Genomic DNA, 23,311 nt, shown 5'->3' on the forward strand with positions numbered 1-23,311 from the left:
CTCAGTGTGCAGCTGCCAGCTCCTCCTTGGGTAACCAAGCCATACCCAGTGTATGCCCAGACACAAACTGTACAACTGAAACACCTTGTGAGGAATTCAAACTGCTGGCAGGGACAGCAGCCACCACTCTCATATCCTTAGGCCTGCTTGGCACCAAGTGTCCAGCTAAAGATCACGAGAGGGAGCTTCGAACCACTTTGTGTATGGGAGGAGTGTCAGTCCAAGTTGTGGTGCTTGTAAAGCTTGTAACCTCAAACATTTATTAGTCTGGGCAAACAGACATAAAGATCTCCCAAAGTTTAAAAAAAAACCTGGAGCTGGTATTCTGGTCAGATAACAATGCTTCCTTTGCCTTTTTCTTTTTCTTTATTATTTTTTTATTCCCTCCCCCCATCCCCAAATGCAGCAGTATGCTGCTTTTATTTGGGGACATTTTAAAGCCTATATTTCAAAAACATTTGAGTTCTGTGGAGCAATGACGCACAGGTGCACTGACAGTGTATTAAAGCACACAATACAAAGATGAATAGTATAAATTGCCTTTATTGAGCACAAAAAAAAAATTCAGTCCCAGCTACAAACTACTGCCAGTCCAACACACTATATGGTGTACAGCCTTAGACTATGATCACAATCTCACTAGAAGGCTGGCAGTGATGCAGCCTGCAGGAATACTGATAAGGAGCACATAAACTGCTGCCACCCTACTACACAGCCCTGGCAGAGGGAAGAGAAAGGTCTCTACAGCACTGGTAAAAAAATCATCCAAGAAGACAACGGCCACCTTTGCCTCCATACACAATAGCATCTATTCAAGCTAAGTGCTATGCTATTTCAGCTCCTACAGCTGTATTTCTGCTAGGAATTACGTAGTCTGCTGCAAGGCAGCCCTCTGGCCCAAATACTTGTTTTGGCTCCTGGAATGCTCCAGAAGCAGCACCGGCGACCGGTGCTCCAAGGACTGGTTACAGCTCAGGTCCTCCTATTCCTACATAGGTGCTCCCTCTTCTGCTCAGCTCAGCAGTGACCTCAGGGTTGCAGGGGTCACTGTAACGAAGAACAAGAGCAGGGTTAATCAGCTACTGGTATGGGCAAACAACATCAGCTATTAGCTTCTGCTTCTGCTGGGGCCCCAGTGTTACAGGCACAAAATGAGCTCAGCCCCTCTTATGGTCACTGAGGTCCCTGTCAGGAGGGGCAGGGTGCTGGTGAACAAGCACCACCCATCCTGTCAGTAGTGGCACTAGCTTCCTGCTGTAGCTAAGGTTTCAAGATAGTGTTTTCAAAGCGGGGCGGGGGGGGACGGGACATACGCAGATTTGCTGCAAACAGAGGTATGAGGGATTTAGAACTGATTCATCTTTCCATCCTTCTGGCTGCTGTCTACTAGGACTCCTTGGTTTGCATCCTGATGGCCGTGTTTCACGTGTTAATAGAATGGGAGACTCAAATGAAGCCAGGAGTCATATAACATTAAGCAGCAACTCCCTCTTCAGATCTGAAAGCATTTGCTAGCATCACTGCTACCTTAACAACCGGGCCCACACCGCCCAGTGTGGCACAGCATGCTCAAGCCTTGCTTTTTCAGCCTAAACCCATCCTATTTGGTTCCACAAAGAGCTGGCCAATCTGCACATGTCACAGGCCAGGATCTTAGCCTTATTTTAATCAATGCTCCCAGAACATCATAGGGAAGGGAATGTCAGAGCTAGGCAGGATGGGCAAAGCCAGATACTTGTGCTTTGTGAAAAGGGAGAAGAGAATCAACGTTCAAGGCCATCACTCAAAAGAACCTGTCACACCATTCCCCCTCCTTTCCCTACCCAGCATGTAGCATGAGCACTGCAAAACTACATACCTCCTACTGAGGGCAGGTCTCTCATCTTGGGTCTTCTTCCAGAGCTATCTCTGCTGCTGTACCTGGCACATCCTCAAAAGCCTGGCCTGTTCTTTGGCACAGCCTGCCCTTGGCTCACAACCCTGCCTTGACAATGATTTCAACAGTATTTTCCATCCCCTTCTCTCAGTCTCTTGCTACCCTGATGTTGTAAACTTGCGTTCCTCACTCCACAGACAGGCAAGAACAGAGAAAGCTGCTTAGTTCAGCCCAGGCAGACCAGCTTTCCTCTGCTGCCTTTTCCTCTGAAAGCAGCTGGATCCAAGGCTTCACTGCGCTGTATCATCAGACTGTCTATTTCTTCTAGCACCATTCAGCACAAAGTGGAGATCCTTGCAAGGTGTATGGAAAGTCACTTAGGGACCAGCATGGTTCACATTCCACATGAAAGCACAATTGCATCTCCACAGCACCCAATACTCACCAGTACCCATGCACTCACCTAAGCCAAAGGGTGAACGCTCTCACCACAGCGGCTCAAGAGACACAATCACAGAGAAATGGGATGCTGGCAAAAGGTGCCAAACATCGCAATTTTTGGCATGGTTTACATACACCTAACCAGGTACTAAACTCAGATGTCTAAAGGCTGGAGGCAGTTAAGACTCCCTGGGCCTCCTCTGCAGGGAATGCTGGATGCAGGATTCAGAGCCATGGCCTAGCTACTTCGCTGCTCTGAATTGCCCCCTCTTCCTTCTAAAAGACTGACAGAGAGTTTGCTGGCTCAGAGCTGAGCCAGTCTCTTAGCGGGTACCTAACAGCAGACAGAGTTAACTTCCCCCCACCCAGCATTGGCAAAGGTATTTGTACAGCCTTCTATGAAACACGAGTCCAGGTGAGCACACTTCAGAAAGAGCACTAACACATCACAGGAAGGCTTGCATGGCCCAGGGGTATTACCCCACTTAACCACCCCCATCAGAAACGCCCTTTTCAAAAAGCAGTAGCAGTAGGGTGGCTGGCACTGCTCAGACAAAGCAGTGTGAGGTTTGTGCTCTCCTGGAAGCTGTGTAACAACAAATAATACAACAATATATGTTTATAATTGGCTCCTGAAATACATACTGACTATCCTGACAGAACAGCCTGCTGCTGAACCTGGGCCACTGGAAGTGAGAGGCGATGGTGAGAGGCCCAGGTGTCCCGCCTCTCCCAGGAAAAGTCTTGCTTCCCCTACACTTGGTGATACCTGGCTCATTCCTAAAAGGCAAAATGTGCTTGTCAGAGATATTTTTATGCCGACTCTACTGGGATGCAGTAGAAGGGAGTTGCCCCAATTATCCCTTTCTGCTGGAGGCTCCTGTGAGCAGTCACAGACAGTCCCCCCCATCCCCTCCAACATGGTGCTTGCTCACCCTGGCGTGCAGGTGCAAGTGGAAGAAGGGTTTGAAGTCCACAGTCTAGTGCTTGTGCTTCGTACTGGTGCGTGAAAGGGCAAGAGACTCCCACCACCACCAGAGAAGACTTTTTACAGCAGTTAGACCTTCTGAGGTGCAAAGCAAGATGCCAGGCAAAACCTTGTTCCATCAGATCAGAACAGCCTCTCTCCAAGAGAATTAGCTGGTAGCAGCTTAAAAACTGAGCCGGAGTTAAGCAGTCATCACGAAATAGCTACTACATCAAGGTGGTATTTTAAGCTTCAACCCCAGCTCATGCAACTACATCAGTGGGACAAACTCCCAACTGACACGCCAGCCAGCCAAAGAGGACCTGGTCCAGGCTCTGCAAAGTACCTTGGGAAACAGCAGACAGGTTACAGGGATGACAGCAGGTAGGAAGACCCAACAGTACCTCAGAGTGTGGAGTCTCCCCCAGCCCCTCCTCATTTCTCTCCTTCTTGGAATGCATTGCAGCAGAGGGATGGCGCTGTCTTTTCCGTTTCCGCTGCTTCTCCAAGAGTTTTTCAGAAGCTGGGATGCAACAGAAAGACCAGTCAAGGAAAATGCAGAAATAATTCCCTTGTTACCAGTGCCACCAGCAAGTTCTACACCCTTTTTGAGAGTTTCAGGCTGGGTGCCACTGTCTTTCAGGGCACAATGGCTGGGGTAATACCAGTCTCCAAGCAGTCTGCCCTCTGTCCTGCAGCTATCAGAAGACCACTGATTCATACTGGTTTAAGCTTCTTTTGCTAGGCTGCTGAACAGTATCACTGACTTTCCTGAGACAGATCCAGCAGAAAAGAAGAAATGCTATCAACACAAAGCTTACATTGCTAATTGAATGCTGACAACTACCTCCTGCCACCACACTGCAACAAAAACTTCCTCATGTCGATCCCAATGCAACAGGAAGGCAGACAGGGAGGGACTACAATGCAGAATCATCCATGGGACAGGGCAGCCACCACTGAGCCTGGTCACAGCATGTCAGCAGGCAAAAGACAGCATATTGGTACAGGACTCGTGCTGGTAAGTTTCCTTCAAGCACCCAGACTATGAATGAGAAGCAAACATCATCTCATGGAAATATGAGCCCACCATCTCCACTTTCCACAGGGAAATCAAAGGCGTAACAGGACCATGGGTAAACAATCTCGGTACCCATTTCTTGCGCCACTGCCTCAGCTGAGGCAAGCACCCTCTGTAGGCCCTCACACACGCACAGCCACAAGCACTGATCCAAACATCAGCAGTCTACCCCCACAGCCCTGCCTTCACTTACCTTCTCCCAGGTCCGAGAAGTGAGCTGGTGAGTAGAGCTCAGAGCTGTCACTCTCCGAAGGGCCAGTACCCTACAAATACACAACAGAGTCAAGTCACCAGATGGAAACCAGAAATGCACGTTCCACAGCCACTCAGAGCCTTTACAAATGACTGCAGTGTGTAACTTACAGATCAGGTAATGAATTCATCGGTGATTAGAGACTTTACAAGAAAATATTTGGGAGGTGTGTGTGACATATCCCATGTGGAAAAATCAGTCTCTGGGCAGGGAGGAATGCTGAGTCTGCTGTGTCTTATGCTCACCAGCATCATTCCACTGTTTTCTGAGCTCTCCCAAAAAGGCTGCTAGCACCCTGTAAGGTGCTGGGAAGAGCGACTCTTCTGGCATCACACTTTTTGGAGCTTAAGATTGAAATACACTGGCCTCTGCACTACTGCAACCATGATAACTGCATTAAGACTGTGCCACACAGAGATAAAAAGGAAAGGATGAAAACTGTTACTAATCAACCTTAGAAACAGTGGCAACAGGTCCAGCACAGGTACCTGAAATAATTCTTTACAAGTTGTTTTTTTTCCCTAACCCTGTCACTGAATATCGAGTATTTAGTGGAGAAGAGCAGCGTTTTCTTTAAAAATCTGCACCAAGCACTGTATATTACATGTGATACAACTCAAGCCTCCATCCTGCTACAAGCTCTGCACTTAGGTACCATTTGCCAGCTCACTTGGGAAGGTAACAAAGGAAACTACTCAGAGTAAATCTGACAGAAAAGGACAAAGCCTAGGTTCAAGCTCAAGCTACACTGCAGCAGTGACAGAAAGCCTCTGCACAGAATATTTCTACTCACACCTTCCTAGCCAGCATCCAGCTGACTCCTTTTCCATATAAATCAATGAAGAGAAGAGATTTTACAGCCAAAACTACCCAATCCCCATTAGAAGTCGGGAGGGGCAGGGAACACATCTGTATTCAGTAGATTTCTTCATCATAACACAGCAACCAACACCTTTGGGAAGGGTGGACCTTTGCTGGGCCACAGCCAACAAAAAACCACAGCCCATTGTACCGCGTCTCATACAGCAGGGTCTGCTGTCTAGGCTGGCTTTCAAAAGAGCTAGAAGGGAAATACCTTCTTTTGGGGAGTCCAATCCTTCTTTGGCATAAAGGCAGCATCCAAATCATTGGATTCCAAGAGCTTTTTAGTGGGCTTCCTTTGACGCTTGCTTTCAAAGTTTCCTGCAATGAAACAGGGGTTTTCTTCTCTTCAGTCAGACTAACACCGTTCAGCAAATGTCAGACAACTGTTCAAAACGATCCACTTCACCTTGGTCTTTGGGATGATAAGCTCTTTGGCCAAAGACCCCCATTCGTGTTTCTGTACAACTTCCACAAAAACAGACCTGTCTGCCATGACCTTCAGGCATACCTCTAAGTAATACAAAAATCCACCCACAGAAGAGAGACTATGAAGTCAATGCCAGCAGGTAACATCCTGGCAGTGCGATTCAGATCATAATTTCCCAGCCACTTTGATCTGGCATAGGCCAGTCCTACCACTGACAAATACAGCCCTGCCTCCACTCCCACGTCACTCCCACCAGCACTCATGCTGCACATAATAAACAGGCTAAAGGATACGCTCCCAGTTAAAACTACCAGGGAAAAGACACTCCAGACTAGCTGTAACCTGCACCATTTCCTACTCAAGCTTTTTGCTGGCACTCAGGGAAGTAACAAACTGCTAGACGTAGATGCATCCACATTAATTTTGGCAACAGTATCTACTTAGAAAGACCTAGAAATGATGATGCCATGAGTGCAAGACACTCCACAGAAACAGCCTGCTACCCATCCTACCCTGTTCATTTGCCTGCTTTATCAGCCTCAGCTGTGTCCTTCCTGTGACACACCTCTGCCCGCACTGCTTACACATCAGACACCTTATGCAGGGACAACTCAGCAGCATTCTCAAGGCAAGCCTGTACCCACAGCTTAGGCTCCCTGTGCTTCAGCAAGAAGCAGGTTTTCTCAGGAGGGGGAAGAGCTAAGCAATCTCTGCACGCTGGATGTTTGCTTCTACTACTGCACCCTGTACTATTCTCCTGCATCTCCAACCTCAAGTTCACATCCTCTGTTTTTCCTCCTTTAATCGTCTCCAACTTTCCATTTCCATCTGACACCCACAAGCCCCCAAAGGCAATCCCTCCGCTCTCACACATAACTGGCTAACTGACCTCCAAGTGACCATACCTCTCACTCTACTTGGTTTAATTTTTTCACCATAGCCTCCTTACTAGAGGAACAGTGCTACCAGGACTTTCACCTTGGAAATGGCTTTAGACAATACCAGAGAATGAATGTGTTGCAAATTTGTAGACCCTGACACTGACTGCTGGAAAGGGGGAAGGTCCATGAGACCACATTTGTTCTTTGTACACTGTGCCTTACCAAAAGCTAAGGCCCTGGCTTGCTGCTAGTACAAGTCTCTGACAATTTCTACAGATGCTTAGAACCTCTATGGAAAAAAAAAAAAGTGTTTCCGGAGGGATTTCTGTGCTACAATTCTCCGAGCTCACCAAGAAGCAAAAAGACACCCCACAAGCTATGCAGATTAGACTTTGCATACCAACCTCAGCACAGCAATATTCATCTGAAGGGTTTTAACAGTAGCAAGAGACGTTCAAGCTAAAGGAATGCCCCTGCTTGCAGGCACAGAAGGCCAGGACTCTGAGAAGAAGCTATGACTTCCTTCGTTTGGACAAAGGGGCATTCTGTGCCAGGACACAAGGAGGACCATCACACGCTACAGAAAGCTAATAGTTAAGTGTAATCATCCAGCTCACTGGATCACCCACTGCACCTGCCCTGTCTCCCTTCCCAGCACCAGTAAAGGTCACTGAACGAAGCAAAGCAAAAACCACACTAACACATCAACAGCTACTAACCTTTTCACGCTGGTTGAAGCAACAATTTCTGCTGAACTTGACACATCACTTATGGGAACAGAATCACACAGCCTCCCAATTTACCTGATTTCAGGAATCTCTCTTCTGCATCTGGAGAAGCAGAAACTTCAGAAACATCTGAAGATGACAGCACCAGCTCTGGAAAATCTGTAGTTTCTTCTAGAAGCTGATCAGTGGAGTGGGATCCTAGTTCTGAGAAGGAGCACTCTGCTTCAAGGATGGGAGGGGACCCTTTGGTTGAAGATGGAGTTGAAATCAAAGAACCTGGCCCCTGCTGGGTATCTCTGTCAGGACTACATCGTGCAGGAAGACCTCCTTCAAATTCAGACCTCGCCACAGAATTCACCTAGCATAGTGAAACATGTTGGTGAAAACATTCATCCTGCATGGCACTGCACACAGCAAGAAGTCATCAAAAGCATGCAGACCAGAGCCCCAGAGTAATAACCATGAAGAGCACATTAGTGTTCACCTACCTTCTGCAGTTGCTCCTGGCCCTTCTTTGATTTTTTCTTGGGTGCAAATAAGTGATCATATTCTTCTGCATATTCCAGAAGCCGTTTACTTGGCTTCCTAAGGCGTTTCCTCTCTGAATGTACTAAGAAAAAGGAAAGCAGCTTCAAGACTGTGTTTTCGAGATGGTCACAAGACAAAATTCTCCTCATGATCTGTAGATAATAGCTGTTCCTGCCTTCCCTTCCAGAAGTTCCATGTGGAAAGAGCCCTGATACGTTTTTCTCTTTGATACAGCCTCATAATTTTTGAGCTTCCTATTTTCACAATATCCTGACGTGGCAGGTGGGATTTTTAAGGACCAAAGAGACTTCAAGCAGTTCAGATAAGAAATCAAAAAAACATTAAATATCTGAGAGAATCCTGGAATTTCACCCAATGTCTCCCTAGACAAACTACATCTAAGCTTCCTGCAGTACTTTTACCAAAATCTAAGACTGTTAGCAACTCGGGCTCATCTTGCTACCTTTGCTGTTAACACAAACTCCTTTGGTTTTAGGGCAGGGGCTCAGGAAAAGAATTTTCCCGTAATACCTAGTTCACTAGTACAACATAAGCCTAACTCCTTCCCTTTCCCTCCTCCCTAACATATTTTTACATACACTACAACTGCTACTGCAAGCCCATTTACTGCTTTGCTTCCTGACAATAGATTTCACAATGAGATCAGGGAGTGAACAGTTCTCGCCAGCAACTGCAAGCTCTTCAGGGCTCATATGTCTGTGTTTGCACAATGCTGCATCATTGCAAGGGAACCACAGTAACAGGTATTTCCTCAACACAAACCTAACCACCCATGCTACTCCACAATGCGCTGCAAACTCAAAAAAACCCCAAAAAACCCCAAAAAAACCACAAAAAAACCCAACAAAAATCTACCCACCAAAAAGAGCACCCTGACACTCTACACCATCTCTACCCAGCAAGCCGCAAAAGCAAGATGATGGAAGCTTTTCTCACTTCCCAGAATACCTGACTCTTCCCCTTTTTTAGTTTTCAAAATTATCAAATAATATTGCCAAAAGATTTCTCCTAGTCACAAAAACTTTTGCAGTCTCCTGGAAGTTTAGGAACAAACAGTAAATATTCTCTTTGCTTCTTTTCATGTGTAGGAGGTGGCTTTTTCTTCTTTAAAACAAACATTTTTCTAACAAAGCATTCCAGTGCAACACTTCAGAACAGGGATGCTGGACAAGATTGCTACGCTTTATTGTGGCTTTGTGGTTAAACAAGCACAAAAGCATCAAACTTAGCCGAAAGAAGAAAGGAACAACTTTCTCAAACAACGATTTTCAGCCTCTATTACTGCTCCACACAGGTGTCTGGATAAAATACACATTTCAGCACATAACCAGTTATAGGATGAGTATCCTCACCAGGCAACTATTTGGGGCCCCAAAGTCATGCAGAGCCCACAGCCCTGTGCCAGAAGGACTGACTTAATTGCACATTTTTCCCAAAGTGAATCCCAAATGCAGTCAGATTGGCACTGGCACATCAAAAACCTGATGAAACTATTACTTATAAAAACATTGTACATCAGCAAATTCCACCAATCTTCACTTCTGCCTTACTTGCTCTAAATTGCATCCCAAAGTTTATAGCGAAAATATGCCCAAAGTTGCCATTCAACTATGAAGACTTTATATAGCTTGAGCTCTGTGGAAATCGCACAGCTGTGACTGCAATCTGTTACCATCTCTGATGCTGATACTCTGCCTGCTGCAGACAAGGATTAGCCACACCTTCTCAGAGCACTGGCAAACAGAAGAAACAACTCCTCCTGTGTAAACTGCAGTTACAACAACCTTCCAGTACCATTCTCTCTACTTTCTACGTAATTGGCTTTGCCCGATACAAAAAGACTGGTTTCCATGAACGGGTTTCACAGCACTAGAGGTTTACTCACTACCACCAGCACACTGGGGATGTTACAGCAGTCCAAACAGCTTGTCACTCACATAGGCTCCAGTGCCTTCCTAACACACCTGTACAGAGGAGCTTCAGGTGTGATTCAAGGCTTATATGCTATTTAGGACAAGGGAGTTAAGATCACGCTGCAGTTGCCGATCTGTCACTTTTGCAATCAAATCCAAGGCTCTCACTGTCACTGCATCCCTTTGTGCAGCACCAGGACAGCTCTGTGCTCCTCTCCAACACCACTCTGCCCAGGAGCCTGCTGCATTCCTCTGCTGCTTCTCTCCTAATATTACTACCTGTTACCAGCTCTTCTCTAGCTCTCTCTGTAGACTTGCATCTTCATCTCATGTAGCAACATACTGAGGGCACTTCAATTGCAAAACCACCATGAGGTTAGTTGCATCTTGGTGCAAATGAGGAACTCACTCCCTCCAGCGGGCTGTGACACTCCTGCAGCAGAGCCCTGACAGCCCCAGAAAAATACGCGTCCTCTCGCCTGTTCTGTGAAGACTTAAAGTCCTCAAAAACACGCAGCCACAGCCAGCAGTCAGTGAATGATTAAGCTGGTTATGATTTCAAACCAGAACTTTTACCCCATGCATTACACCCTATGGGCTTGTTTTCTGTGCCTGCTGTGACTTGCCTTGGGCAGGTCCTACAAGTAAGCAAGGAGCTGCCTTTTCCACACTAAAAAAGAGGTGTAGGCACCCTCCAGCAACCAGTAGCAGCAAAATACACAAAGATATGCACTGGGGGAACATGTTAAGTGTATACACGTTCAAAATTCTCTCAAGTTATATTAATTTATGATATTGCAAATAGATCAGAGCAATTTAGTTTGGTGAAATTATGTAAAAACCTAATTCTGTTGTTTTCATTAAGATCTGCTTCCCCAGATTCTTTGCAGAAGCCTGAGCACGGTATGTGTTGAACAGTTTTGGGGGACCTATTCCCTACACACACACACACTTTTTGGTTTTTTGTGGGTTTGGGGTTTTTTTTTTGTCTTTCTCCAGCCCAGCCTCCCTAGCAGCTTCCCCCTCTTCTGCTCTCCCCTTAACCCCTCAGCCACACTAGAGCTGTAAATTAAGAAATCTGTGGTGTTCCCCAATTCATTATTAGCAGCTAATAAAATTCCATACTAAAATGCCAGAAGAACCCCCAACACAGACCTTGATGAAATCCTATAGAACAAGCCAAAGACAGACACCATGTCAAACAGCACCAGAAAAAAAACAATTGAGGCTCAGTTTCCCACAATTTTCTAGCACTGATCGATCCAGCTAACACCAAGCAGGTCACTCTAAGGAACATATTACAAAGGTAGAAGTTGTTTTTTTTTTAAATAATTCCAGGCTTGCAAGGATGCTTATTTTACCTTTCACTGTGGAGGAACAAATGATTTGTAATGTATTTGAACTTTCTGACAAAAAAGTTAAGCAAAATCCCATCTCGACTCTGCTTTCTTTGCTCTCCATGCTTACAGAGGACCCAAAACCAACGTATCACACTTTCTTCAGCTCAGATGTGTACATCCAATGTTGTCAAACAGCCCCAAGTTCCGTAACTTATGCTTTAAATGAAAAAGTATAAAATGTATACAAATACACACTCTGGCGCAAGTCCAGCTCCCTTACCTTGTGCAGAGAATTCAGACTGGGGAGCAAAGTTGCCAAGCTCTGTTTCTGAGTCCATCACACTGTTGTTTGGCTTACCACATACATTCAAACGTTTCTCAACTAAGTCTAAATGATTCTTATAGTCCTGATCTGTCAGGTCTCCCTCACGCACCTTTGAATGAGGGGAATGCCTACGTCCCAAGCACTCATTTCCCTTCAGTGAAAAGCCACGAGAATTCAGGCCAAAGGCACTCTCCAAGTTTCCTTGTTCCCTAGATCTACTGATGTGCTTATTAGATCTAGCACTGCTTTGGTTAAAACGCTGCCATCTCTTTTTGGGTGCTACGTGATTTATAACATTAGACTCATCACCAAGAGAGCTCTCACTATTTGCCTCTGAATCCAAGTCTGGACTCTCCCCATTTTCAGCAGAAATGCAGCTCTCAATATTTCTACCAGCTTCAGGTCTCCTTCCAATACGATCTAAATTGTCATCAGATAAACAGGCAGAGTCTTCATCAGTTGAATGTTCTGTTAAATCAACAGACTCTTTCCTCTCAGTATCTTCTGCTTCATTACCTAGAGGACTGGTAACCGAACCATGAACGCGGAATGCATGTTCTCCTGAATCTCTGGATAACCGACTTAGCAACTTACTTGGCCCTCCTGGTTTTAAGTCCTTTCTGTTTGAAACTGTTTTATCTCCAAGCTTTGATGACTGCTTAGATTTTGAACAGTTGCGTTTGGACACACAACTTGTGCCGTTTGTCCCAGAAACAGCAGTACTCGCGGGCTCTCTTTTACTAGTACCAATCCCTGTCAACTTGGTTGGAGGATTGCGTGAAAAAGAGTTGCTGCTTATAGTGGAGTTTGGATTTACTGTTTCCTGGGCACAATCTCCATTTTTTTCTATTTTATATGGGGGACCTATGAGAGACAAGGATTTCAGACCACTTGCAGAATTGCTTCCAGAACCATCAGCTGTGCTGGTATTTCGAAATGGGACTATATTTTGACCAGTCATCAGTTGCTGCTCTTTTGTCTTACTGTCATGCATATCCTTCAACATCATTAACAAGGTGCTGAATTTGTAATCTGGCTCAATAGGCAAACAACCATGACCAGAGGCAGAAGAGAAAAGTAAAGGTACTGTGGCCTTTGGAGCGCCAGAGTCGTTAGCATCATCATTTATGGACCGATAAGATAGCTCCTTCAGCTCTGACAAGACATGCTTCACCACCGCCGTTTCTATTTCTGTAGAATCCCTGGGTTTCTCATGCATGTTGTTTAACAGTTTCTGACCATCAACTTTTCCACTTCTCTGAAGAGAATCTCTCTGAAGGCCAGAGAAACCTTTGGTATCAGAAGAGCAGCGATTCACACCACCCTCCTCTTCTGCAAGAGAAGGCTCCAACCCAGCAACTTTTTCTTTATGCTTGCATTTTATACTCCTGATGCGGGGCAGTTTCATACTTTTCGGTTTTAAGATTGCTTGATTTGCAACAGCAGGCCAGGAGCTGTCCTTGGAAACACTTTGGGGAGTAGTGTGCTTGTTTGCTAGGGAAAGATTGTCATTTCTCACATCTGAGGAGCACTCAAGAGCCGTCAATGACATCTCAGCATCAGAGAAGCCTACTTCAAGCTCCCCATCTGCAAATTCAGCATCAAGTCTGCTGGTTACTGAACCTCCCAGAGGTTTGCGATCCCTGTATGACTTCTTCCTGGCTCTTCTGTTGCTCTTCTGAGAAAGATACATGGAAAGCTTAATGTTTCCACTTGACGTCATAGGAAACTCCCTCTCCACTTTATCTGAAGAATCACTAACTTCAAGAGCGCTAGAGGCTCTCTCTGAACTTTGGTCCATGGTATCTACGTCACTGTTCCCGCCGTCTGAGAGGGAAGAGGATGAATCCGATTCAGCTTGCTTTTTCTCAATACCAGCATCAGATGTGGAATAGTGTATTTGTAATTTGGAACTGCACAAAATGCCCAGGGAGCTCTTTTCTCTCTCCAAAGATGCACTGGAAAACAAATCCCCTTGGAGAGTGTTCTTCAGAGCATCACTTTTACGATTCTCATAGTCTGGTTTCAAAGATGTCATTTCAAAACGTCTTTCTCCAAAGGAGGAAAGCAAATGGTTTTCCCTGGTGCTACTGGATGCTGTTAAGCTGCTGGCAATCCGGCGAAGTTCATGAGAGGCATGTTTATCTGGTAGGTCCCCAACAATCATGTTTCTAACTATGCGCTCTGGCATTTTTGCTTTGATTTCTCTCCTAGATGCTTCCCCTCTTGCACCACTCTTTTTTACTCTAGTCCTTTTTCTGCTGTCAGAGCTTTTTTTCACGTGTGGCTTAATGTGCAATTTTCCTTTTTCACTGGCTCGGTATCTGGAGTCAAATGCCAAGGATTTAAAACAGCCATTCAGCCGCCTGTCCCTTTCTGCTCCAGGGCCATTGGCATAGTATTCCGACTGTGCTTCCTTCTCACTGTCCAGCTCGCTGGAGTTCTGGCTGCACTTTTGATCCTCTGGCCCCCCAAGAAGAATGTCTTCTGCCTGTCCAACACTGACTTCCCATTTAGCCATAAATCTTTGAGGAACCTTAAAATTAGAGACAAAAAAAAAAAAAAAAAAAAAAAAAAAAAAAGAAAAAATTTGAGTGGATAACCAACAAGACTAAAGTGAGATTGAGATACACATGGCACAGAACAGTGACAGTCCTACATTTTGTGTCTTTAAGACAACCACATAAATTCCCAGAGACTGTGTCTAGTGGACACAGAAAATACTGCTCTGGGTAAGTATCCTGCACACCTGCTGAACCTAATAAAAATCCCTGTGCATTCCCAGAACAACAAAAAGGTCCCTGCAAGCACAGGCCTCCCAGGAGCCAGATGTCCCGGCATCCCAGCACACCCTGAACACAACAGCCTGTAAAGGGGAATGCATATGGCATGGATCTCTGGCACAGAAATGCAAAGCAACAGCCAACAAAAGCCTCTCAAGGCAAATGCAGCATCATTTTCTTCAAAACATTTGAGCAGACACATTTGCTTTGCTCATTCTTGATTCTTCCTGTATCCCTTGAACTCTGAGTATGATTCAAGTCCTCCCTCTCCATCAATCCACCTTGGTACAAACGTGACATATACACACACACATCTAAAATGTACTCTAGCAAATTCAAGATGTCCATTACCAAGAAGTCTCCCAGCTTTAATCTGTACCTTTAATACAAAAAGCACCCTGCATACTGGACGGGAACCTCTGCTAGCATCTAAAATCAGCAAGAAACTTATTTCTTACCTGTGTGCAGTTTTTGGCTGCACAACAGCAAACCGAAGGTTTCACAAACACTCCTAAAATGAAAACCAATTCCAAGACAGGAGGGACAACTCAAATTTCTTACACTTTTCCTTAAAAAAAAACCTCAAAACCCACACCAATAAAATCTCACCTCAGCAGATTAAAAAGTTTGATGGAACCCGATAGCAAACCAGCCAAATACCCTCAGTTTTGCATCAGATCTTGGCTTCCACAAATGCAAACCCAGAAATTTATGCAAGCAGCGAACATTTGATTCCCTCTCCTGCAGCTACACTGGCACTTCCATTTACATATAGGATGACATTTTAGCCATGCAGCACTTCCAGGACCAGAAAAGTTACTTGGGAGTGTGTAACTAGTTGTTAGGGGGCTGGGAACACAAGGAGAGAAGTCCTTAGGGCCAATACTGAACATGACCTTGGAAAAGGAAAACCAAATGAGAGCAGTAAACCCAGGGGCTCACATCTGCAAGAGCACATATAATGTAATGGTTCTGCACTAACATAGGTTGAGTACACAACTGCTAATAAACCTCTTGGAAAAAGAAAAAAAACAGACACCATTACCTAGCATTACTATCTGCTCTCTTACAGTAACACAGCAGCCTCTGTACTTCTTCACTTCAGCAATTCTAAAAAGTTAATTTCACCAGTCACCTTCCTAAAGGCTTAGACCAGACCCCTGTGTATTGGTTACAACTGCTCAGGGCTGTTACAGAATTGCAGAATCATTTAGGTTGGAGAAGACCTATAAGATCATCAAGCCCAACCGTTAACCCAGCACTGCCAAGTCCACTACTAAACCATGTCCCTAAACACCACATCTACAAGTATTCTAGATGCCTCCAGGGATGATGACTCAACCACTTCCCTGGGCAGCCCGTTCTAGTGCTTGGCTACCGTTTCAGTGAAGAAATTTTTCCTAATATCCAATGTAAACCTCTCCTGGCACAACATAAGGATGCTTCCTCTTATACTCTTAAGTTTTTACCTGGGAAAAGAGACTGAACCCCACCTTGCCACAACCTCCTTTCAGGCAGCTGTAGAGCATGACAAGGTCTTCCCTGATCCTCCTTTCCTCCAGGCTAAACAACCCCAGTTCCCTCAGCCACTCCCGGTTAAGACCTGTGCTCTAGACCCCTCACCAGCTTCGCTGCCCTTCTTTGGCCGTGCTCCAGCACCTCGATGTCTTTGATGCAACAAGCCACAAAACTCATTCCCATAGGCTCACTGACAGAGCATTTTCCAAGTCAAATTATAAGTCCTAACAGGTTTCTACAAAGAAAATTACTGAAGCAGGACTAAAAACCCCGCTGCTTTATCTGAGTCAGTGACCTAGTGAAGCGTGCAGCTCCACCTCTGCTTCAGATCAGCCAAAGGAGGCTGCCAGAGAGCACAGAAGTTATTTAGATGCGTGCTGTAATAGACATCAGGAGAGGGCTGTGCTGCTCCACAGCGCACACCAACAGACCTGACTCCTCTCTGAGCTGTCTAGGGCAGTAAAAGCTTCAGGCCACACCCTGACATAAAAAAAGAGAACTTAGAAACTCCTGGCAGCTTATAAACTACGCTCATTGCAAGTCCCTGGCCACGTTGCTGCAGTCACTGCCACAGAAGAAAGCTGTCAAAGTGTAATTCCAGGCATAAAGGAATACTCTGTGCTGTGCAGATTCAAAGGATCAAAAACATATTAGAGAAAACAGATCTTTCACCTTATGTTTGTAACCTTTTTCCTTTTGCTTTCCTCTTCTCCGAAGAACAGGCAGCTCTTCAAACTGATGTCTTCCTTCAAAGAGGACAATAGCTTTCCCAGCAACCCAGGTTTTCTCTGAAGGTTCTCCTAAGGCATCCACATAGTACTCCCGGTAAGGTCTCCGATTGGAAACTATTTTGATAAATTAAAAAGAATTAACCCCTTGCATATAACAGAATAAAGACACACAAAGAATCACAAAGCGGTAACAACCTGACAGTTAATTTCAACTACTTTTTGCTTAATAATACTCCCACACAAACGCCTGTTCTAGGGATTTCTACCCAGAACTAAGGCAGACCCCCTTTGATCTCTGCTATGTTCTGTCTTGGTACTCTCCATTTTTATGTTGTTGGGGTTTTTTCTTACAAACAATTAACAGGTCTAAGATGGGTCATCTCCCTAGAGAGCAAAGACTACTGCTTGGCTGCAAAAGAAATTTGCAAAAATATCCAGTTGTGTTTTTTTTTTTTCCCTTGAGACACGCAACATACTAGGCAGGACATTTAATTTTTGCAACTCCCTGATTAATGATTAAACAGCCCAGTCCACTTGACCGTTGGGAAAACACAACAGTGTGCTGGCAACACCCAGAATTACATCCTTCTGGACAGGATTTACTCATACAGGTTGAGCCTCTCCCACCACGATATACCACATCTTGTTCAATGCTTTGTTACCAAACAAGCTCTTATTTAGGACATAAAACATTAATAACATTATTTAAGTACACACATGCACACAAACTCTACAAGGACTACGTGAAACATGACAAAACGTTAGTTGCAATGAGCATCTCCATACTTTGGGCACGAATGTGCAGAGCAAGAGAAGAAACTCAATCATAACGGCACAACCAAAGATTTTTCAAAAGCTGCTTTCTGTGTGAGAATGATGAACAGACATGGTACAATTAAGAACTGAACTAGTACTGGAGGTGCTGGTGAAAAAGGACGGGTTAAAAGCATTAGAACAGAGCAAACAAGGCTTGAAACAAGAGATCTAAACTTCTCCCTGCATCTTGCTGCAATGTGTGCTTCACGTGCTCCTGGCAACACCTTCACCCTCTGAACCAGGAACCTAGAATTCACAGCCCATTTGGTTTGTGCTGCCTCTTCCAGGAGTGTCAGCACAATGGGGCACCCTGGCCTTTATGAAGATGGTGACATTGAGATTCTGACCAAGACCACTGGGAGGTTGACAAGTAATGACCAGGGCAACATCAAACCAAGGGCAAAGATGACAGACTTCATCTGTCCCGTTCACAGTACTGGGACTCAAGCCACTGAGCCTCAATCTTCCAGCTCCAAAAATTCTTCCAAGTCGAGAGCTTGCTAAGAAAAGGCAAACTGCTTGAAACAAAACGCCATGCCTCAAACCCAAGAAAAGAGGCTTTTGCACAAGTGATGAGTTTGAAGCGACCTGCCTTGTTTTGAAGGGCTCGTTCCCTTGGCAACAGGAGAGCCAAGGCAGGAGGACCGAGCTTTCTGTGGTGCACACAGAGCCCGGCAGCTCCCCCTGCCCAAAAGCACCAGCATTCAGACCCACCCAATTCTGCCACCTCAGCATCAGGGAAGGATGACTAGGAGGTTACATAAAGCCACAACTGGAAAATGCAATTTTCCCCAGAGCTCTATTGGTTTGAACATGGATAAAACATGATGGGAGAGTCTATCATGTAGCTGGAGATCAGACCTTGCTGGAATTTGTTAATAGCATGTTTCCTCCCTGCAGAATTCCTTTATTAGAAATCCTCATACACAGGCTGAGAGGGGATTACTGGACAGCTATATACATTAAATCCTGTCCAAAACTTCATGGGGAGGGATGCAGGGGGAGAGTATGTCTGGCATACCTTCTGGCAACATATTTGACAGGAATTTGAGCACTCGAGAGGGACTATTTAAAACAGCACATTCAGTATTATCTAGAATCAGGATGAATGCCTCCCAAAGGATGAAGGGGAAGAAATAGCAAGTAAGACTACTACAGCAACCAGACTTCGGGATGACATGAGCACAATGTAGAAAAAGCTACTTCACGTCTCTAGAGAAATACTAGAGGGCTCTGAGCTGATGGCAGCTCAGGGGGGATTAAAAAAAAAAAAAATAGCCTACTCTCTCTCAGCACTTAGTTCTTAGGCTGGCGAGGGCCACAAAAACTGGAGAGAAATACATTGGTGAGTGGCAACCTCACCAGTCTACAGAGCTGTCAGTGGCAGATGGTACCAGTTCAAGTGGTTTCCAGTTGCCCACAAAACAAAAAAGAAAACAGAAGGGGAAAGCAGGAGCAAATAAACAAGCCTCTTTCCATTTGTGACAGTCTCCCCATGGCAGCCAGTATGATCCTAAAAGCAAACCAATCACCTCCCCTCTGTTGTCTCTATCACTCACCTACATTTCTCTGCCTTCAGCTTGTAAAACTCTCTTCCTTCTTGGCTCTCCCCTTCATTCATGCAAGCACAGCTCTGTTATTTCCCCAATCTCTTTCCCTCACACTCAGCTGGCTCTTGGTCTCACTGACACACTATGCCCTAAACTTTCACATATGTGGCTCCATCTCCAGGTTTTTCCAATATTTCCCCATAAACAGCCCCTTGCTTCCTTGTGCCAAACAAGACCAAAAAAAAATTCGCTTCCTCACACACTCCCATCACACCTTCAGTCACTTAGCAGCTACACTGCACTGCCCCACACCTCACTTCTCAGCCTTTCCAGACCCCCATTCTCCAGGCCTGGCCGATTCTCCGTGTCCACACACACTCCGAGCTTCCCAGCTCTGCTTGGCTACCCACTGCATGTCTCTGTCCTCACCTCTCTGATCCACCTCCTTTTTTGCTGTATCTTCTTTTTGAGAGGCTGCTTGCTCTTGTGCACTGCCCTGAGCTCAGTCTAGCTACTCATCCTTCCTGTACTCTCAGAAGAAAAGCTTACATGTCCAACAGCTATCTGTGCCACTTCCATCAGCCTCAACCCCATCTTCCTCCTGTCACCTCCCTGATCTACACCTGCTTTATAGATCCAGGTCTTCTAAAGTACAGCCTATTTCTTCATTCCTTTCAAGGGCCAGAAATGTTTTTTAAATTAAAAACTGCAGCACCCTGTCATACACAACACCTCCACTTTGTGGTCTGAGTAGATATAGTACCTTTCATTTTTGAGTGACAGTCCAGCACTGGATCATGACAAATTGTGCATGGCCACCATGGGCGTCTGTTGAACTTGGCCCAAACAAGATCCCCAACTTCATACTTCACTGGAGTGGGTTTCTTCTTGGCTCGGATCTTTAGGAAAAAACAGAACACAAGAAATCACTAAAGCTCCAGATGCTTTTAAAGAGATTTGCCTCCCCCCTTCGTGCATCTGGCCACCAGAGACATTTACATTAAAAAGCAAGTCCTGATTTTACTTAGTGGCTCCTACACCTTCAAAGAACACTATGGTTCTCCTCATCCTTCTGAAAGAACAAAACAATAAACCAGGGTTTGAGACCTTTTTTTTTTTTGTGATTTTGTAGCAAGGAGCATGACCTCTGGTATGTGACTACACTCAAACATCACACATTTGAGCAGGTAAATATTTAGAGTCACTACTAGCCTCCATTACTTCACTAACACAGATTTGTTCATTTCAAACATACCAAAAAAAAAGTAGTAGTAAGAGGCAATGACACACTCCTAACTGGAAGAATGTGATGAGAACAGCAAATTAAGTGTTTATCAATTGCAAAAAGAAACAGTTGATATGTACGAACTAATAACCTCCCTGCTTCTCAGATGTGCTCAGGAAAAAGCTTCACCATAAAGTACTTGAAATCAAAAGCAGGCACAATCAGAAAAAAACCCCTTAAATCCTAATTTTTAGTTTATATGCACAGAGCTGCCATTGCTCTGCCCCAAAACTAGAAAACAGGAGAAAATGAGCACAAGAGCAGTCATCCCCCCTCTAGGAGACACACACACACACACACACAGACTTTGCCTGTTTCCAAAAACTGCTCACAAGTATCAGCAGTGTACAAACAGTCACCCAAACCCCCTCTGCTTCCCACGGCTGTGCAGTGATCACAAGAACGTCAAAATATTTCAATACACAAAAAAAAATTCTAATGCTGCTTAATGGCATTTCTGTCTTGCTATTGAAGGGCAGAGAGCAGGTCCTGTGCTGTTTGCTAAGCACACGTGCTCTCTGCCTGGATGCTGCACTACGAGCAGAACCTCTGCCAAAAAGAGGATCCAGGAGCTTACCAGTGGTGTGACTAATGGAGACAAGACGAGGTACCATAGGTTTTCACAGGACACTGGAGTCCCCACGCCCAGCTGCAGGGTATCCTGCCTGTTTACCAGCACCACCAGCCAACGCACATCCCAAGTGGGTTCAGCATTTTAAGAGCTCTAAAGTGCTGCAGGTATCCTTGCCAGTAAATAGCGGCAATATACTCCTCATTAAAGCTGTCACAGCACAAATACACACCTTCTCACTTCACTTCTCTGTCCTGCTCACCAGCCTTCCCAAGGTAGTTTCTTGCAATTCACAGTTTAACATCCTAGCAACTAAAACACAACAGGCCTCTCTAATAAAAGGTATATTCTGCATCAGGTTGAACTTTATGGGTTTTCTTCATGTGGTTAAAGACAATACAAAAGGATAAACCCCTCTGTTACATGAAAAAAGCAGGTACTGATGTTACAGACTACATTGCTGAAATTCTTCTCGCTCGGCCATCAAAAACCACGCAGTAACTTATCACTGAGCAGGAGCTCAGGAACATGGAATGAAGACACCATACAGAGGGCTGCAGACCCTCATTCTGTCACTGCCTGCTGCAGCCTCCACACCTCCACCACGACACAAACACAGGCTTTCTGGAACAAAAATACGCACCTGTGAGCACAGGAGCAGAGGTGCTAGCTACCTTTACCGGTGCTTTTAAAAAGCAGATGCACTTTTAGATGCAAATTCCATCACCACCACCCCAGCCTTTTTTTTTCTCTCCATTTCCAGCTTCTGTTCTTCCTGTAAACGTGACTTTTGCAACACATCTTCCAACCCTAGGCTTTAAGGAGCATATGTATATCATAACTGATCATCTCAAACGCAGTGCACAGTACAATGTATGTGCATCTTACTGACAACTGTAACCTGAGCACAGTCAGCTCGACAGAACAGTAAAACTATGCTGGGGACCTGCCAAAGCCATTCACACTGATCCACCTGAGGGACACCCACACCCCCTGCCTAGAGGCAAGTCTGCATTTAAATCAACTTTGTCACCCTCTAATACCCCACTCAGCCTCTCTTGAAAATGTGACTTTCAAGGAACTATTCAGACAATGCTTAAACAGTTACCTCTCTTTCCGAGCAGCCAGCAACCATTCTCATTCCTCTGTTTGCTCTCTCCCTTCTAAGGCATTAGTAGTCAGACACTGGCCTCAAGGTTGCCCACCAAAGGCTCCACCAGTGGGTCGAGAGGCAGATCAGAAGAGCCATGTTCCAGCGTCCCTGAGAAAAAGCCTTGTAACAGGACACACTGCAGCAGGCTGCAGTCCTCTACTATTTCCCTGTCTACTCTCCCTACATCCCACCACCTGGCCAGAGATCCCTTTACATATCCATAGAAAAAAAAGTTCTGCTAAGGAGTTTTAAGGTTTATAACATTAAAAAAAAGAAACTAGTAGAGGAGTGAAAGCAGCAGTTATTACCATTTCTAGGTACAGCAAGACTCTTCCTTTAAACTCTGCTGCATGATGCCAGAATTACAGCCCCCAAAGCATGTATTTCTTGGGTAAGAATACAACAAATTTCATTCCTATTACAGTTAACATTTACTATGCCCAGATCAAACTGCTAATATTGGCCATCAGGCTAAAGTTCAGCCCTGCAGTAACCGTGATTTTTCTGTGAGCTAGGGAAAGCGCAAGTTGTTTTTTTAAAAACAATGAACTTCAGATGTAGTCCCTACACATGGTCAGAGAGCATTGTTTACCTACAGAGCATGGAGACGTTCAAGCATTTAAATAAAAAAAACTTGTGAGCCATTGCATACCAGGTAGGTACCATGTTGTAACTCCAGTGTTGATACACTGAAGAAATTCAAAGCAGGGAAGAGACTGAGTTAGCAAGAAAAGGAAGGACAGTGCCTTGCTCTGTCAGTGAGCAACACCACAGGCTTTGTATCTATCTAGACATTCTCCTGAAGGGAGCTGGTATGTTTGGCATTAATTTGCTGTTCAGATGGGACAAGCTACAGCCTACACTCTAGACAATACGCAGTTATTTCAGATCACCTTGTACTATTTTTGGTGAGGACATGGATTTATCTTTCCAATGTTTTTCAAGCTCTCTCCACCCATGCAAGACCCCAAATGACCACTAATCACTGAGGAAGGGGTCACAAGCCAAGGTTCAGCAGCAGGATGACACAAACATTTCTATCTTGAAAGTCAGCTCCTGAATTTGTACTATGCTAAACACACCAGTCTGCAATTCACCAAGTGAAATATCGAAAGTCTGTGCTCAGCTTCATGAGAAAGGAGGCTTTCTAATAGAAAGCAAGCATCTCTGCCCTCCTAAAATTCTCACCATAAGGCAAATAGGAAACATACCAAGAAATAAAGCTTACTTTTCTAAGTGGTTTTATTATTGCACACATA

The 23,311-nt window shown here is 45.0% G+C and overlaps 1 protein-coding gene and 1 long non-coding RNA gene across 7 annotated transcripts in view; both read right to left on the minus strand.

The window, feature by feature from the left end:
• NSD1 (nuclear receptor binding SET domain protein 1) overlaps window positions 1–23,311 on the minus strand; it is a 66,978-nt gene that overhangs the window by 28,719 nt on the left and 14,948 nt on the right. For 2 of the 6 annotated variants that reach the window (XM_055718660.1, XM_055718663.1), the window contains exons 3-10: window positions 19,807–19,942; window positions 16,619–16,791; window positions 11,601–14,181; window positions 8,007–8,128; window positions 7,594–7,876; window positions 5,694–5,821; window positions 4,559–4,628; window positions 3,689–3,807 (exon numbers count right to left, since the gene is read on the minus strand). In XM_055718660.1, coding sequence (XP_055574635.1) covers window positions 3,689–3,807; window positions 4,559–4,628; window positions 5,694–5,821; window positions 7,594–7,876; window positions 8,007–8,128; window positions 11,601–14,181; window positions 16,619–16,791; window positions 19,807–19,942 — 3,612 coding nt within the window. Of the gene's footprint in view, window positions 1–3,688; window positions 3,808–4,558; window positions 4,629–5,693; window positions 5,822–7,593; window positions 7,877–8,006; window positions 8,129–11,600; window positions 14,182–16,618; window positions 16,792–19,806; window positions 19,943–22,007; window positions 22,413–23,311 lie in introns of those variants that run through there. The other 4 variants (XM_055718666.1, XM_055718665.1, XM_055718664.1 and 1 more) reach the window with 4 other exon arrangements.
• Window positions 524–2,954, minus strand: LOC114015305 (uncharacterized). Its single transcript, XR_003559152.2, has 2 exons — window positions 1,859–2,954; window positions 524–1,047 (listed from the first exon to the last, which is right to left on the minus strand). It is a non-coding gene; the product is annotated as an uncharacterized LOC114015305 (long non-coding RNA).

The sequence above is a fragment of the Falco cherrug genome, chromosome 8, assembly GCF_023634085.1.
Source record: "Falco cherrug isolate bFalChe1 chromosome 8, bFalChe1.pri, whole genome shotgun sequence".
NCBI lineage: Eukaryota > Metazoa > Chordata > Aves > Falconiformes > Falconidae > Falco > Falco cherrug.